The following is an 18,814-nucleotide window of genomic DNA, read 5'->3' as shown; positions in this document are numbered from 1 at the left end:
AAAAAAAAAAATCTGAGCGCCGACTTTGACCTTGGTTTGGGTCTGAGGAACAATAGATTGCTGCTGGACTCTGACTGTCACCTAACTCTGCTGGTTCAGAGTGACAGAACTGCAAGCTCCCCTTTTAAGATCTAGGATTACTGTCCTGGTTATTTATTCCTTTGTAGGCTTCAGATGGGGCGAGAGTCTAGATCTAATACTCTGCTCTATTCCTGGGATCTGAGCCACATAGCTGCTGCTTGCTTTTGAACTTGTGCTTTTCATGGTTTTACCACATAAGTCCTGAGACTGCTGAGGGAAGAGGAAGCAGGAACATGTCTCTGCTCATTTCTTCATGATCTGTGATTCAGATTGGGTAGAAAACAACAAAGCATGATCCCAGAATTCCAGTGTGCAACAAAAGAATACTGAAGCACCCTGAGCAGATTCAATTTATTAGGGAAACTGGTAGTCTCTAAGAAATTGGATCTCATATTTACCTCTACAGTTATGTATCCTCTGCTTCGTTTTGAGGGAATATTTCTACAATTTGAAAGATCATTGAAAATAGAATGAGGCATTACAGTGCATTGATTGGTCAATTCCAAAATGGAGCAGTATTATGGTTGGCTAAGGGAAATGTTCATCAGTCATAACCACTTTGTCAGTAGACCTTTCATGAGACCTTCCACAGGTCAGCAACTCCAGGTCATCTCAGCAGGGGCTTTCCAAAGATTATAAGACTCTTTCAACAGTATCACAGGGCCTTCCACAAGTCATAAAAGACTAATGTTTGACCAACAGTATCCTAGGGTTCAAGGAAGTTGTGGGTTTGAAACTAAGGTCACTAAGAAGTGGACAGTAGTGATTCATAGGGCTGAGGAGATATTGCACCAGCAAATGGACGTTACAGAGTGTGCGTGTGTGTGTGTGGGGGGGAAGGTGAGGTGGAGTGGGGAAAGTTATTGCAGCATTTACATTCTTATTAGAAATGTAACAAGAAATGTTAAAAATGTAACATTTCTCTTCTTCTTCTTCTCCTCCTCCTCCTCCTCCTCCTCCTCCTCCTCCTCCTCAGGGTTAAGTGACTTGCCCAGGGTCACAGCTAGTAAGTGTCAAGTGTCTGAGCTCAAATTTGAACTCAGGTCTTAATCCAGAGCCAGTGCTTTAAACACTGTGCCATCTAGCTGCCCCTTAAAAATGTAACATTTCTAACAGTATGACTCTAGCTGATAAGTCAAATACAGTTAATATAATCATCAATACATGGTGGATTAATCAGTCATTCATAACTTTTATCTTAATAGCCTCAACTAAAACTTAATTCTATTCAGCTTAATTCATTAATATAATCATTGATACCCATCAAATCACAATAAACTGAATAAATGCTGATTAATTTGAGTAGAGGTATCAAAATGATCATTGTTAAAGCTGCTAGCTCCTATGTGTCCTTGATGTAATACCTCAGTATGGGTCTAGGAGTGTCATGGTATAGGTCTGAAAGCCCTTTTAAAAATTCACAGCCTTTCCTTAGGGACTACGATGCTCTTTGCTGAGTGCCAGCCTTTCTGTCCCCCTATGTGAAACTTGGATGGAAAAATAACTCACTGTGCTGTGATTTTTTTTTATTGTATTTCCCTAGTAAGATTCAAGTTGGCATATTTTCCAGATCTGTTTGCAGGGGTGGAGGTAAAACTTATTATAGTGCTTCTTAGTGCTCTGACATCTTGACTTCCCTTTTCTTATACTATATTGAATAGCAATGGTGATAACAGAAATCTTTACTTTACCCTTTAACTATTAGAAAGGCCTCTAGTTATTAGTTCTTGTATTTGGTAGATATTACTTATTATATGAAGGAAAGAATTCATTTATCCCTGTTTTCTCTATCTTCTCTTTCTCTTCCTCTCAACAGGAATGATTATTGTATCTTGTCAAAGGCTTTTCCTATATCTATTGACATAATATTATTTTTATTGTTCTTTCTATTAATATAGTCAATTATATTTATAGTTACTGTAATATTGAACAAGCTGAGCATTCCTATATGAATACAGTATAGTCATAGTGTTTCAGCTTTGTGATATGTTGCTGTAGTCTCCTTGCATGTTTTATTTAAATTTTTTGCATCAATATTCTTTAGGAATATGGGCCTACAGTTTTCTTTTTATAATTTTTACTCTCCTTTGTTAATTGTAAATACTTTATTTGCATCATAGAAGGGATTTGGTGTTTCTGTTTTTTTAAAAAAAAACTAATAATGCCTAGTATAATTCATTTGTAAATACTTATAGTCTTGGAGTGTATTTTCCTTGTGAGTTCATTTATGGCATGTGCAATTTATTTTTCTAAATTGGGTTATTTAAGCCCTCTATTTCTTGTTCTGTTAATATGGGCATTTTATCTTTCTGTAAATATTCATCCTTTTCATTTAGATTGTCAGTTTTATTGGCATTGTGAGTAAATTGTGAGAGATATATTTTCTATTTTGTTGCTCTAACCCTGGTTTTTGAGAGAACCATAATTCCTTTGTTGGCATTATGAACATAATTTGTAAACTTTGCATTGATTTAAAATGTTTAAAGAATAAGTAAAATATGTGTATGTTATTATAGTCATGTTTTTAAGAGAAAGGAGAATTTTCAAGGTAAATCCTTTTAAATCCTACAAGCTCTTCAGAATTTTAAAAATGCTTTTACACATTTGAAGAAAAAATATTCCAAGACATTATATCTACAGGGGTTATTTAATTTGTTTCATGAGTTTAGCAGTATACGATAATTTTTATATACATATTTAAGGAGAATTTGGAAACTTTTAGCACTGTCATGGTTGTGGCCACATTCTACTTTAACTCATTTTAGGACTTTATTAATTCTTTAAAGTCTCCTATGTTGTATTATTATAATCTGTAAAGTATTGAAAAAAGTTACTTGTATGTGACACTAAATGACAGAAGGGAAAATAAAAAAAAAACAAACCAACAGGGGCAGCTAGGTGGTATAGTGGATAAAGCACCAGCCCTGGGTTCAGGAGTACCTGAGTTCAAATCCGGCCTCAGACACTTGACACTTACTAGTTGTGTGACCCTGGGCAAGTCACTTCACCCTCATTGCCCCCCCCCCAAACCCCTCATTTTTAAAAAGCAAGATATAATTATGTAAATACCTTTTATGAAAATATTTTCCATTTTCAAAATGCTAATCAGACTTTTAGCTACTGATCTTTCACATATGAGTGAAAAGTATTTTTGTTTACTTTTTCACTGGATTGGATTTTGAGTCACAGGTTGGTTGGAATTCCAACCCTGCCATGTAAAGGTTTGTATTATTTTGAACAGGTCACTTGATATCTAAAAATGAGGAAGTTGACCTATATGACCTCTAAGATTCCTTTATCATCTAAATCTTTCAGTTAGTGAAAGCAGATACTGTATTTGGTAATACAGACACATTGAATAAAGTAATCCATATGGGCAAGGAACTTCCAGTGTGATGGGAGAGGCAATCAGTACATGTATAGAAATATAGAGAGAATAAATACAAATAAATACTAAGTAATGAAATACTATGTAGTTTGAAAGTGAGAGAGCAGTAGGAGTTGGGGACACTCAAGAAAAACTCCATATATAGAAGGTGATTCTTTAGATGTATCTTAAAAAAGGAGATTCAGTGATATGGACATCAATAAGGCATGTATCATATTCATCAGTAACAGCCATTGCAAAGTCACATATATAAGAGGAGTGTCATATTTGAGGATTAGAGAATAGGTAAATTTGATTGGATTGCAGGAAGTAGAATAATGTCTGAGACTGGAAAAATATGTTGGGGCCAGGTTATGAAAGGTTTTAAAAACTAAACAAATGTTTATTTTTGATCTTGGAGGCAATGAGGAGGCAGTGCAATTGATTGAGTAGGTTAATGACATGGTGAAGTCTTGGCTTACAGAAAAGAAAATCACTTTAGCAACAGTATTTAGGATGTTCTGGAGTGGGAGAGATTTCAATTAGAAACTTTTCATTTTATTCGTAACAATGCTTAAGATATTGAAGATTTCCTTCATTGATATGAAAAATTGTCAGTGTTGATAGAGAAAACTTTGTTTAATTTTGTATCATGACTGTTTTTAGTTTAAATCTCAAAAATGAAACATTATATTATTTCCCCTCTGTATTAAGAAGTATTTTCTGGGGGCAGCTAGTTGTTGCAGTGGATAAAACACTGGCCCTGGATTCAGGAGGATCTGAGTTAAAAAATCCAGCTTCAGACACTTGATACTTACTAGCTGTGTGACCCTGGACAAGTCACTTAACCCTCATTGCCCCACCCAAAAAAAAAACCCCAAAAGTATTTTCCATGATATTAATGCTATCTTATACAAACTAAATTTTAAAAGAATAAAATTTGTACAAAAATAAAGAAATTAGAAATCTATAATACATGTTGTAAGACATGAATATAATAGGCCACAGGACACAATGAATGGTTGTAAGTCTTCATGGTTTTACAGAATAGATACATATGTACTAGCATGTAAACAGGGTCTGAACTAGCAATGCTGAATTACATGGCTTTATAATTCAGTTACATGGGAAGGATGGTGTATAATTATAAACAGTGTTAATGTGATATATCTGTGCAAAGAAGTGGAGTGTAAAACCAGTTTAAAGAAAACTTGGCTAGATTTCTAGCATTCAGTTTGAGGGCATTTAATAGTGAAAATGGAAAGAAGACCACAAACAGAAGAAAAAGGGAAAAGATTTGTAACAAGTATGTGTAACAAACACTTTTCTCCATCAAAGACAATGAATGGTATTGTCACACTTGGGCCTTAGCTAACATAGCACTAGTAGATATGCTTACAGAGGAAGTAGAGATGACACTAAAGATACTAAAGACAGAAAAAACACCTGGACTGGATCAAGTGCATGTAGAAGAGATCCATGCTGGAGGTGACATAGTTGTGAATTCATTGAAGGACAAGATATATACAGGAAAGGACAGTATTTAACAGTATGGGGGGAAAGCCTTTACATTTTATAACTACAAAATAACTATCAAGAGATCAGTTTACTCCTGACCTATATTTTTATGCTCCCAAGCTATACAAAAACACTAGGAGTATGATCTTTACAGAAATTGAAGGTGTCTTAGTGTTAGTCAGAAATAAGTGGGTTCTCACAAATGATATTCCCCAGTAGACCACATATTTCACAATGAATGGAAAGATTTAGTCAATATATGATATCACTGTGCTTACTATACTTTGTTTATCAATAAGCATTTAGTTTGTGACAGCAAAGTACTATTTTATAGGCTCTGTTTCAAGGTTCCTCCCACTCAAGATTCTTTGAGAAATATAAAACGGAAATAGACCTCTTCTTCAAATCTCTGATTGTAAACATCAAATGAAGCAGAAAACATGGAGATACATGCTTTTGTGTTCACCATTGTGATAGAGGAGATCCTACACACAGTTCAAGTTCAGTTCTCCTCTGGATGGCGAATTTCTTAGAATTCCTATTTGAAAATGACATTATACTAATTCTGTCAAGCCCCAAAACATGGCAGAGACACTTCATAGAGATTTGTAAACACTCAAAAGAGTTTGGTCTGGCCATTTATATATGAAGGACCCAGTTTACAACCTGCTTTTCAATAGATCAACTATACTTTACCCATTGGTATTAAAGCTAGATGGCTCTGTAGATAGAGTAGTAGACCTGAAGTCAGGAAGATATGAATTCAAATCTGACCTCAGACACCTACTAGCTATGTGATCTTGGGCAAATCACTTAACCTCTCTTTGCCTTAATCCATTGGAGAGGGAAATGGCAAACTCTTTCAGTATCTTTGCCAAGAAAACCCCATGCCCAGTATTGGCGTGCTATGGTTCATGGCATCATGAAGAGTCAGAAAAACAATGAAAGCCCTTCATAACCTGGCCCTAAAGTGGGAATAAGTATGCTAGTTTAGGATGAGTAGCTCAGTTTTGTTTTAAGCCTCCATTTTGTGACTAAGTAATTGCTTTGCAAGTTGTTTTTCTAGATAAAAGATAATGATTTGTGTAGTATGGTTTCACAACAGTGTGTATGTTCCAAATTTGGCAAACAACTACTAATGATGTATGTGTGTCCCTCAGGTTTGATAAATAACAGCTAATGATGTGTGTATATCTCCCAAATTTTGTAAATAACTAAAAAACACTTACTGATGTCCTTAATTTGATTGATAGTTTCCTTTTATCATAAGCTTAGATAACTGAACACAAGTCAGAACTTAGATATAACTTGTAAACACCCTTAGTCATGTAACAGTTGGAATGACGCCACCTGCTGGAGACTAACTATAGCAAAGCTCCGCTATGAGGAGAAGGCATCTGAGGGCAAGACATCTGGCTCTTTGGCATCAGGAAGTGACATTTGCTTGTGGGAGGAAGAGGGGGCAAGGCTGGCGCTGTCGCTCTCTTTCATCAGGACTCTGGTGGAGAAGGGAGCTAGAAATGCGCTCTCCCTTTAATAGATAGGAATCTAGGCCTTTCTCTCTCTTTACCAAATTCTTATTCTCCTTAATAAATGCTTAAAATGTAACTCTTGCTAAAGCTTATAATTTATTGGTGACCACTCATTAGATATTTTAGACAGACTAGCTAGAATTTTAGCCCTTAACAATGCCAAATTCTTGCAGTTTTCAGTCTCTCTCTCAATGTAAAGAGGTGAGCATATGCAGAAGCATCACTAGGACCAAAGAAGATGACACTTCCTGCATAGTAACTGATCCTCTTCATGAGTCAAGGATAATTGTTCTGTATCACCACCTACTTCAAGTTCCTTGGCCCTTCAGCCCAGACCTTCTTGGGGGCGGCGATAAAGAATCTTAACCCTGTGAGACCTCTTAGAGGGACTGCCTCACTTCATCTGTTGGGGTAGGTAGGTTTTTCACTTCCCCTTTGTTGACAGAAAGGAAACCCCCAATAATTCACCCCTTTGTCCTTCAGGCCCTCCTTGAGGGAGCAGTTGTATGTGATCCCTACGTGTTGTACTGTCAGCAACAGAGAGGGGCTAATCACTTCTGGAGTACAGTATGCAGTGGGTCATAGCGACCCTACTTTCTGTCATTGCCTGTTCTTTTGACAATGAGCCACTGCTGCCAGAGTCTCTTCCTCTGGCCTGAACAGGTTAGACCTGTGTCTGTGTCTCCTCCTTCTGGTCACTACTCCAAGGCCCACTGTGCCTACTGCCCCCACTTCACTGAAATCACAGGGATGCCAACAAAGATATTCATTGAAGACTGCTGAAGCTGCTTATTCAGCTGAGCAAAGCTTGTCTGCCTGAGTTGCCCATTGCGATCTGGCAAGTATCAGAGAGACATCCTTACAGTTGTTTTGTATTTAGGTGACCAAGAAGTGATGTAAAAAGTTTAAATCTTCATTCTCCTGAGCCAGTCAAGGATGGTTTCAATACTTTTCAAAAAAACCTAGCCTAACTCACATGGAGGAAGAAAATAGAATATACTTTTAGTGCTGTTGGACACCTGATGTTTTCTGTTTTCTCTTTTTAATCATCACACTGTTCTCATTAGGCTTGCTTTTCACTGGGTCAGGAACATCTACTTTCTTGCACTCTTACAGTCTTGCCCTCTAATCTCTATTGCTCTGCTGCTCTCAGTGTGACTCTTTTGGGTTCCCCTTGTTACTATCTTCTTTGTTTATATCTCCAGGGCAGCCAGGCCATCTCAAATTCAGTCTGCTAAGGTATAATGGCTGGAGATTTTCCTTCATAAAGGAAAGCAGACAGCACCACACTCATATAATAAATGTGAGGAAGAATCTCAATAGACTACCATTAGAGCTTTACTTTTCAAACCCTATGTCTGAGATAATAATCAAAGCCTTCTGTTATATATAACACTCCAACTAAAGATTTTGACAATCTCAGAATCTTTCCATGCTTCTCTAAAGTGTTCATTTGTCATTTCTTACAGCAGAATAAAATTCCATTGCAGATATTGTAGGTTAACAGTCTCAGGATTAGAAGGGACATCAGATGTCATTTAGTCAAACTCCTACCTGACAGTTTGTTTCCTGACCCATTAAAACTCTTACAATTGTGAAGCAAATGTAAGTCCATATCCACACAAGCTGTGGAAGGAAGTTGAGCCAGAATCAGCTTTACAAAGTTCCTAAAAACTGCTCTTTTGGCTTGTGCCCACACATAATAATTATTCTTCTCATCCTTTATTTAGTTGAGCCAAAGTTGGGATATAATAGTAGTAGTAGTAGTAGTAGTAGTAGTAGTAGTAGTAGTAGTAGTAGTAGTAGTAGTAGTAGTAGTAGTAGTAGTAGTAGTAAACATTTATATAGTACTTTGAGGATTTCAAATTACTTTACAAATGACTTATTTTATCTTTACAACAATTCTGGGAGGTACTGGCTATTCTAAGTGAAAAAACTCATTTAGGCAGAAGTTTAGTGTCTTACCCAAGACCACAGGCCAGTAAAGTGGTGGAAATTTGAACTCAGGTCTTCCTGATAACTGCACTTTCTCTACTGTACAACCTCATGTCTATCTGTCAGCAGCAAAGCCTGAGCACTTTAGGCCTGTATTTTGGCCAGAGAAATCTCTACACAAATATCAAGTATAAATGGTTACTTCTTTGGACAGAACAGGATAAACATAGATTCCTCAATGATTGGTGCTAGGATTAGTTTTATTTTTCTTTTTAAGTGATAAATGAAGTAAATGATTAAGAGGAGAGGGTATAGCAAAATATTCAGGTTGGTGGTTAATACTTCACTTTTCTTTATAATAAAGAATGAGAAGGATCAATTTAAAAAGATCTTAATTATCTGAGAGGTCATAAAAGTTGAAGAGGAGTTTTAATTTGAAGAAATGCAAATTAATGATGTTAAGGCGGTATATAGTGGTTAGTCTGATAAAGGTTTGAAGGTTTGAATGGACTGTAAGAGCAATATGTCAACCCTGCTATACAGTACACTCTTTTTTGTTTGTTTGTTTTGTTTTGTTTTGTTTTGTTTTGCTTTGTTTTGCAGGGCAATGGGGGTTAAGTGACTTGCCCAGGGTCACACAGCTAGTAAGTGTCAAGTGTCTGAGGCCGGATTTGAACTCAGGAACTCCTGAATTCAGGGCCGGTGCTTTATCCACTGTGCCACCTAGCTGCCCCCTTATACAGTACACTCTTAAGTTTCATCAAGAGAGGCATAGCTTCCAGGAATAAAGGGGTGATAGTCTATTCTTTTCTTCCTGCCCCAGAACTCATCTGGAAGGACATTGATAAACAGAGGCACATATAAAAGAGGGAAACCAGGATAAGGAATAGCCTTGAGGCTGTGTCACATCTGGATTGTTTGAATGAATTGGGCCTGTCTAGCCTAGGTAAGAGAAATTTAAAAATTATACTGTCCTTTTCTCAGCCAGTCAAGAATATTAGTTCCTTACTGCAAGACAGACAGACAGACAGACAGACACACACACACATTCTTAATGAAAATTTGATCTCTTTCTCCAAAGGGGAACATCATAGGACAAAATGCCCACTTCTCCAAAGAACACAAAGATCAGTTATTGAAATTTAAATACCTTTCTTCCTAAAAGGGAAGAAAACCAAGAGAAAGATAATGCCTGTAAAAATGAAAAGAAACAGGGAAGAAAATTTAGCATAATTATGGGTGCTATTCAACCGATTTCCCAATAAGACCCCATGTAATATACAGTTTAAACAGACAGGTAAGGAATTTGGAGGAAAGGTCAGTTTAGAAAGGCCCATTCCCAAAGGGAAGAGGGAGTGTGTGTAGAATTTCAAGGGTAGAGGATGTGGCCTTGCATGCACAAATCAGAAGGCATTCTTGGTGTCACTTCAGTTCAAAGTCTTGATGAGATCTCTTTAAAAAGAAAAAGGATTATTACAAAGTTGGGGAATAGCTGAAGATAAGGTCCATATCCATAGTCACATATCCTGCAGTCAGATAAGTCTTTGATTGGCTTCAGAGTTACTGATTTCCTGCACTTCCAGCTGGGTTTACTCTCAGTCAAGCAAAGGGCAAAGAGTTGTTGGTGAGGACAGTTCTTCTGGTTACCTGCATAATTGGGGGGTGGGGAGTAGGTTTCAAACAAATCAAAGTACCCATTTTCACAATGTATATATATGTGTGTGTGTGTGTGTGTGTGTGTGTGTGTGTGTGTGTGTGTATGTATGTATGTATGTATGTATATATGTGTGTATACTTCCTCCATGTATATTTACAGAATAAATATAAGAGAATAAATAACTATAATTTATATAAGTTAGTTTGAGAGGGCACAGTAGTTGAAAGAACTGCATTTTGGGGCAGCTAGGTGAATCAGTGGATAGATCTCCAGCCTTGGAATCTGGAAGACCTGAGTTCAAATCCTCCCTCAGTTGTGTGACCCTTGGGTAAGTCACTTAACCCAAATTGCCTCAAAAACAAATAAAATTAATTAATGATAAATAAGCAAATTAATTTGAGCTAGCTTTTTTTTTTTAAAGAAAGGACTGCATTTTTCAAGGAGTGCATTATAATAGTGAAGAGATGAAAGACAAGAGTGTTATGTGTGAGGAAGAAAAGGACAGTTTGCCTGGTTATAGCGTACAGAAGGGAGAGTATATCCAGTGAGACAAGTTATGATGGGATGTCCTTGTAGGTGTCTTAAGTGGGTTCATTATATTTATCTCCTACACCGTCCCTTTTCATCCTTCCAGTCAGTTGCATCTTCAAGCTAATATTTGCCTTCAGCTTTTCTTCTAATTGATCACCACTTTGTGCTTCTTCTACCACTCCACGATTTCTCATGTGTGCTATATTCTTTTTTTTTTTTTTGGTGAGACAATTGGGGTTAAGTGACTTGCCCAGGGTCACACAGCTAGTAAGTATCAAGGGTCTGAGGCCGGATTTGAACTCAGGTCCTCCTGAATTCAGGGCTGGCACTCTATCCACTGCACCACCTAGCTTCCCCATGTGCTATATTCTTTCTCCATTTGTGTGGCTACAACACTAATCTGGACAGCCAAGTGATGTTGTGGAGAAAGGGTCACCCTGGAGTCAGGGGTGTGTTGCTGTTCAGTCATTTTCAGTTGTGCCTGACTCTTTACAACCCCATTTGCAGTTTTCTTGGCAGAGACACTGGAGTGCTTTGCCATTTCCTTCTCTGGCTTATTTTATAGATGAGGAAACTGAGGCAAAGAGGGTGAAGTGACTTCCCCAGAGTCACACAGCTAGGAAATGTCTGAGGCCAGATTTGAAGCCAGGAAGGGGGGTCAGGAGAACCGAGTTCATATTTGGCCTCAGATACTTCCTAGCTGTGTGACCCTGGGCAAATCATTTAACCTCTTTTTGTCTCAGTTTCCTCATCAGTAAGATGAGGATATTAGCATCTGCCCCCAAAGAGTGTAGTGAAGATCTAATGAGATGCGGGAGCCACAGAGCGTGGCCGGGCCTGCTAGGGAGGCCTGGGCTGCAGCCTCAGCAGCAGGCCCGCCCCCCTCCTCCCCCCTTCCTCCTCCCCTGCCCCCACATCTTCCCCCTTGGTCCCCAGGGGGCGGCAGAGCCCGTAAGCGGCCCCCACCCTGGGCCTGCAGGGGGCAGCAGACCAAATGGCAGCTTCCTCTAAGTGTGTGAAGTGCGGGCGGTCCCTGGAACGAAACTCCATCTTATGTAGAGGCTGTATCCTGAAGGAAGCTGAGAAGGCCTCACCCATCACAAACAGGGTACGGGGGTGACAGGAAGTGATTCACCAGTGATGGGGGGTGACAGGGAGATGACGGGAGTGGGGGTTTGGGGGGTTAGTGGGGGATGGCGGTGATAAGGGGGAGGGGATGATGTGGGAATGGGGGTGTTGTAGGAGAGAGTGATGGGGGTGACCCTCTCCTCCCACCCCCCATCCTAACCCCCCATAAGAGCTGCAGCTTCACCACCCAAACTGACCAGTTGTGACCCTTGGGTCCCGCAGTTTTTGCCAGTGTCCTCAGTCTGAGGGAGCTCCTGTCCAAGCAGATGGGAATGGAGAGAGGAGGAGGAATCATGGAATTTCAGAATGGGAAGGAGCGATTTCCTTATATTTGCCAGAGCATTTACCAGGTCAAGACAATTGGTCAGGGCTGGTGGTCTGAGCTTGATTCCCTGTGGGGTCTACTAATGTTGCCTCCTTATTTTTCTGTTTCTGAAAGTTGAGAGAATTTATTAGGAACTGAAAATATTAGTGAATTATATCCTAATATGTAATAATCATTTCATAATATACATTTTGGCACCATATTTTTTCATATGCCTTAATGGACATTATATGTCAGTGTTTAATGTTTAATGTTTAACATGTATTGTTTAATTTTTTTGTGGTTTGTTAAATTTGTGGTTTGTCCATTCTTTTTATAAATGTTAGCCTTTTAATCTTTAATTCTTATGAATGCCAAGAGTCAGAGATATAGAACTTTACCTAATATGTTTTTAAAATTTTTATTAATTTCATTCTGAACATAAGAAATAAAAAAGCATTCTATAATATAGTAGAATAGAAAGAAAAGATGATTCCACACGAACTGCAAATCTGTTATATACAACTTGCCATTCCTTTTAAATATATAATAAAGTTATCAGGTAATTTTTTCCCCCCTTTTTTCCTTTTCTCCCTCCCTTCACTCTAGAGATGGCCACCATTAGACACAAATATGTGTGTATATGTAAAATCATTCTATACATGCTTTTCTTTATCAGTTCTTTGGATGCAGATAGTGTTTTTCTTATAGGTCTTTTGTAGTTAACTTGGGCATTTATAATGTTCAAAATGACTTAGTCACTCGAAGTTTTTCTTAAAACAATATTGCTGTTACGGTATATAATGTTCTCTTGTTTCTGTTTATTTCACTCTTCATTATTTCATGCAATTTTATTCATATTTTTTTCATATTCTCAAGCTCATTGTTTCATAATACAAAATTACCTTTGGTTCTTTTCAATTCTTTAATAAAATTTAAAATGTGTACTTGTGCTAAGGCATCCACCATCCTTAAGTTTTTCAGCTCTTTTTCTTTCATGTTTTTCCCCGCAATGCATCTGTGATCTCATCCGTGACTTCATACTGACCATTTTAAAAAACAAAATTAAGACTAGATATAGAAATAGTGAAAATAATGCCATTAATGAATGATCAAGCAAATATATGCTGCAACTTATTTCTAAAGATTATTTATTCATTAATTTGAAATAGAGTTGTTATGAACAGTTTTTAAGGGATGATACTCTTTTTTTTTTTTTTTTTGGTGAGGCAGTTGGGGTTAAGTGACTTGCCCAGGGTCACACAGCTAGTAAGTATGTAAAGTGTCTGAGGTTGGATTTGAACTCAGGTCCTCCTGAATCCAGGGCTGGTGCTCTATCCACTGTGCCACCTAGCTGCCCAGGGATGATACTCTTAATTCCTATTTTCTGTTGTTACCTTACACTGGCTACATATACACACACACACACATATATGTGTATATGTACATTTGTATATAGTATGTGTGTATATGTATCATAAATATATATACACACATATACATATATATTTTACTTTCTGTACTAACTTATGGGGTAGTCTAGGGGAACATAAGATAAAATTTCAACATACACATGTTTTAAGGCAGTCAGGAAAGAACAAATTTATAGATAGAGACTGAATATTTGAGGGAGAAACATGATGATTGAGGATGCAGTTTCCTGTAGAACATGGGACAAGATGGGATCAGATATACAAGTAAAAGGCTTGGCCTTGATAAGGAGAAGGGCCCTCTAGGGATTGGGGAAAAGAGAGAGTTGGAGATGATGTGAAGTGATTTTGAGTTGAAAATGGGAGGGAAAAAAACTCAAGTTGAATGCACTCAATTTTCTCAGTAAAATAAGAGGCATGGTACTCAGCTGAGAGAGAGAGGAAAGGAGGATGGGAGAGAAATTTAAAGAGGAACCAGAAGGTTTGGACTGGTTTCTGAGGGGCAGTGAGATAGGGAATGAATTAGAGAAAAATAAAAGGAGTGCCTTGCTGTAGTGATGGTCCATTGGGATTTGGTTGACATAAATTTGTAATGTATTGAGGTAGCACAACTGGATCTTCCTCCAAAACAGAAGATGGATGTGGTGAAAACAATCTAACACTAAGGTTTGGCAAGAGAAGAACAGCAGTAGGTCTACAGTTGAAATGACTAACTCTTCAGTTGGATTGGAGAGGGAGGAAAGTGAAGTTAAAGGAGGGCAAACAGCCTGAGAGAAATTTGAAAAGTGGAGGGAATGGGGGCAAAGGGGTCGTTTATTAGCGGTGGATTATGGGAAGAGATGGAATCATTGGACCCTATGGTCAGATAGGAGAATGTCAGTTTCTAATTATATGATACTTGAGTGGAGTCTTGAAGGAAGGGAGGGATTCTGTGAGGCTGAGGGGAGTAAGGATTATATGGATTTTGCTCCAGCTCTACCTTATTTTGATTCTGCATTCATCTTTTTTAGTTGTCTTTTTTTGTAAACATATTGTTTAAATCTTCTTTATAATCCATTCTGTTGTCAGTTTAACTCATTTTAGGACTTTACTAATTCTTTAAAGTCTCCTTTGTTGTATTTATTCTATTCTCATTAACTGTTGTAATCATTAATTGTGGATTTGCCCTTCATCCTATTCTATTAGACTCTTTCCTCTCCTTTCCTTTTTTTTTTTTTTTTTTTTTTTGTGAGGCAATTGGGGTTAAGTGACTTGCCCAGAGTCACACAGCTAGTAAGTGTCAAGTGTCTGAGGCTGGATTTGAACTCAGTTCCTCCTGCCTCCAGGGCTGGTGCTCTATCCACTGCACCACCTAACTGCCCCCCTCTCCTTTCCTTTTGTCCCCCTCTTCACAAAGAAGAGACCGAATAGAGAGAAGCAGCATGCTCAGCAGTCATGCTTATGTATGATGCTGTTTGGGTCCACTCTCCTGTGTCTCTTCTCTTACCCTCACTCTAGTTGATCTCCAATCAAACCTCTTACTTCTCCTTTCTTTAACTTTAGCCCCACCCAAGGCCTTTCACAATCCTTCCTCGGAGATCAGAGTCTGTTTTTCTTATAACGAAAATCCCTCCCTGAATTAATCTTTCGTTATTTTATTCTACCTGTCCTATTCCTCTTTGTTTTCCTGTTGAGTCAAATGTATTTCTACACCAAACTTTTTATGTTTATATGTGTAGGTATGTGTATGTATTCTGCCTTCCTGTGATTACTTCAGATGAAAATTATATTCAAGTGAGTTGTGTTCCTCATATTCCTTCCTACTTGTTTATGTAATCTTTTTGTGCTTCTTGAATATGGGATATGGTAAGTTACCCTTCCCCTCTGTTCTTCCCTAGTACATTCTTTTTGCTCCTTTTTCTTCATTGCGTATTCAGGAAAACATAATAAAATCACTCCCAAGTCATATGTCTTATTTAATCATCTTACTGACCCTTAATAACATTAAAATTCTGAGAGGAAACTTGCATCTTTTTCCCTTAATTGACAATAATAACTTCATCCATATACACTCCCTTCCCATTTGTCTGATTTACCTTTGTTTCTCTTTCTTCCTATTTTTGCATTTCAAAATTTCTATTTAGCTTCTCTCTTTTTATCAGGAATTCTTGGAAAGCTTCTATTTCATTAAAGATCATTTTTTCCCTTGTAGAATCCTTTTCAATTAATATATATTCAGTTGTACTGAGTAAATTATTCTTGATTGCAAGCCTATATCTTTTGACTTTTGGAATATCAATCTCAAGTTCTTAAATCTTTTGTGATTCTGATGATATTTCCTTGGTAGTTGAGTTTTGGGTGCTTGTAGATTTTTTTTTTTTTTTAAACTGGAAACTCTAAATTTTGACTACGATTTTCCTAGGGGTTTTCCTCTACCTCTCTTACTTTATCTTCAAAGTCCTATTTAAGCACCTCTATGGCCTGAGACCAATTCATCTTTTTCTTGGAAGCTTTGGATGTAGGAGCCCTGACGTTGCTATCCTCTTCTGAGGTGTGCCTCGATCTTCCATGTCACTACAGAAACTTTCTATGGTCTGCATCTTTCTCTCATCTTTCCTGTCTTTTACTTGACTTTTAACTCCTTCTTAAAGTGGGGTACTGCTTCCAGGTTGCCCAGGTGATACAGTTTAAGGAGAGGCACATTCTGCACTTGCCTGGCCTGTGCTCTGGTTGGAAAATAACCCCAGGCCTACTTTCTCTTCAACCAGAAAACAAAATTTTTGTTTTGCTGGGTTGATAGCTCTGGTGAGCCTGTGCCCCTCTCCCACCTGGGGCACTGCCACTCAAAGCTGGTTGCCAGCAGGGGTAAAACAACTGAGTTCTGCTGCAGCACCAGAAGAGGCCCTTGTAATCTCCCTCCAGACAACCACTCAGCTCTCTCACCAAAGGATAAACTTAGCTCCAGAAGACACCAGTGCTGCAGCCGATTCAGAGGCTCCAGAGGTCTCTTTCTCTAGTGCAGCCTACCTGAGACTAGATCTGTGTCGGTGGCTTGACCTCAGGGTTGGGTTCCACTCCCACCGCAGCACAGCAGACCCCTGCTGCTGACCTTCTAAGCTGTTTTTGGTTGGAAAATAATCTCACCCCATCCTTTTGTGGGTTCTGCTGTTCAAGATATTGTCTTATGGCATTATTTGAAGGGATTTGGGGGAGAACTCTGAGGAGTCACTGCCTGTCCTTTGCCATCTTGGCTCCCTAGGAGTTTTCATATTGGGCTTTTTTCCCCAGTAGGTGACCAGTGAATTTTTCCTATTTTCACTTTGCCCTCTGGTTCTAATAGGTCTGGAGTAGTTCTTGAAATGTGGTATCTAGACTCTTTTGGTTTGTTTTTGTCATTCATTCAGGTAGTGCAGGTTATACGTGTGTATTAGATTTATTTTTTTCCTCCTTGACCTGTTTCTCACTTCAGTTGATTTGCTTTTTCTGTGTTTTTTTTCCCCCATTCTTTTGACTTTATTTTAATTTTGGTCTTTTTGTTTGTTTGTTTGGTCCATTTTAATTAACAAAGAGCCTTTTTTGGGGGGGTATTGTTTTGCACCTCTTTTTCTAAGCTGTTAATTTTCCTTTTGAGTTATTCCTCTTGAGCTCTCATTTCTTTTCCAACTTTTTCCTCTAGAGCTCTTATTTAATTTATGTTTTAAAACTTGCTTCATTTATTCCTGAAATTATAACTGACTTTATAGTCAAGCTGTGTTTTTCTTTTTTACTTTGCTTGGAAATGATGTGGAGTTCTCTTTTGAGTTTGTATTTCGGGAGTCCCTGGTATTTATTGTTGATGCTTTTCTTTGTTGGCTCCTTTTTCCAACCCCTTTTCCTGAATTGAGACTGTCTGCATCAGGCTATATGAACTTTTAAAGAGAATGTGTTCACTTCCAGTATTATCTGTGGTCTTACTACTGCTTTATCTGGGTTTTGAGTATTGTGTTTTTCTTGCCAGGGCATCCCTGGCATCATGATAGCTTTTTATCTTTTTTGGGGTGGGGAGTGTGTGTGGGGAGGTTACCTGTTCTAATATTCTTACTTCTTGACTTAGTACTAAGCCAGGGTGTGCTGGTAATTGTTAAACAGTGGGTTCTCTGAAAATTCAGGACACACTTTTAATTTAATCTGCATTATTATTATTGACATCTTCTACTTCACTTTATTAAGTCTAGATAAGGAATAAAACAATAACTCAAAACATGATTTGCAAAGTTTACAGATTTCCAAAGTGTAAATGCTCACATTGAAATTTTAATTTTTCTTTTTTTTTAGCGAGGCAATTGGGGTTAAGTGACTTGCCCAGGGTCACACAGCTAGTACGTGTTAAGTGTCTGAGGCCGGATTTGAACTCAGGCACTCCTGACTTCAGGGCCAGTGCTCTATCCACTGCACCACCTACCTGCCCCTCACATTGAAATTTTAACAATTGATTCTCACAAGCTAGTTCAAGCTGGTTCCAACATAAAGCTGGACAAGGCTTCTAACTGAACTCTTTTGACCTTAAATAACATAATGAATCCTCATTATTCATAGATTCAATATTTGTGAATCAGCCTACTTGCTAAAATTTATTTGTAAGTTGAAAATCAATACTTGATGTGCTTTTCTAGTCATTTGTGGATAGGCACAGAATGACATCTATGTGCACAGTCCTTGTTGAGGTCAAACAAGGTGACACTATGCCTCATACTTCAAACAAATGTCCTTTTTGCTGTCTCTTTAGTGCCATGTATTAATATTTTTATGCTTTTTATTGGTGGTTTCCCAGTTTAAAATGTCTTGTGGCATTGGTGCACAATAGCAACGTTGCCTGATCTTAGAATGATTTAAAGCCAGAGGCTTTAAAGTATTTGCATAATATAGATTACAGTTTCACCAATGTAAAAAACCCTACTTTTTCATGTAACTGTTGACTGTGTATTATGGAGTTACAGAGTTAAGGTAGTACAATAATAGTAGCATGGAGTTAGTTGTTGTCCTACATGCTTATTAAATAGGACCAAAATGACATCACTATGTCAGGGTCAAGGTACAATGTGTCTGACTGAGGTTGATCATACCAACAAGAGGTTGGAAGTCTATCACAGGACAGGTACAAGTAGTCTCTATGAACATTTGGAATGGAGGTGTCTCTAAATTTATGCATCTCACATTTCTTTTGAGCTTCTGCAATTCTGCTTTGCTCATAGAACAGAGTGCCTTCTTTAATGTGCACACACCATGATAGGCGGTCCTATGCCAGTGTCTCCCAGTTGTTTCACACTTGATTCCAAAATTCTTTTTGTTGTTGTTGTTGTTGGATTCCAAAGT

General features: G+C 38.0%; 1 protein-coding gene across 5 annotated transcripts in view; it reads left to right on the top strand.

Moving 5' to 3' along the window:
* FER (FER tyrosine kinase) overlaps positions 1-18,814 on the top strand; it is a 284,636-nt gene that overhangs the window by 110,537 nt on the left and 155,285 nt on the right. Inside the window, exon 12 of one of the 5 annotated variants that reach the window (XM_043975823.1) lies at positions 9,257-9,386. The exons of the other annotated variants lie outside the window; for them this stretch is intronic. Coding sequence (XP_043831758.1) covers positions 9,257-9,316 — 60 coding nt within the window. The 3' untranslated portion in view covers positions 9,317-9,386. Of the gene's footprint in view, positions 1-9,256; positions 9,387-18,814 lie in introns of those variants that run through there. 5 annotated transcript variants of the gene reach the window in all.

This window comes from Dromiciops gliroides, chromosome 1, assembly GCF_019393635.1.
Source record: "Dromiciops gliroides isolate mDroGli1 chromosome 1, mDroGli1.pri, whole genome shotgun sequence".
Classification (NCBI taxonomy): Eukaryota; Metazoa; Chordata; class Mammalia; order Microbiotheria; family Microbiotheriidae; genus Dromiciops; species Dromiciops gliroides.
Note: the sequence above shows the minus strand (reverse complement) of the source record. Positions and strands in the feature narration are given on the sequence as shown.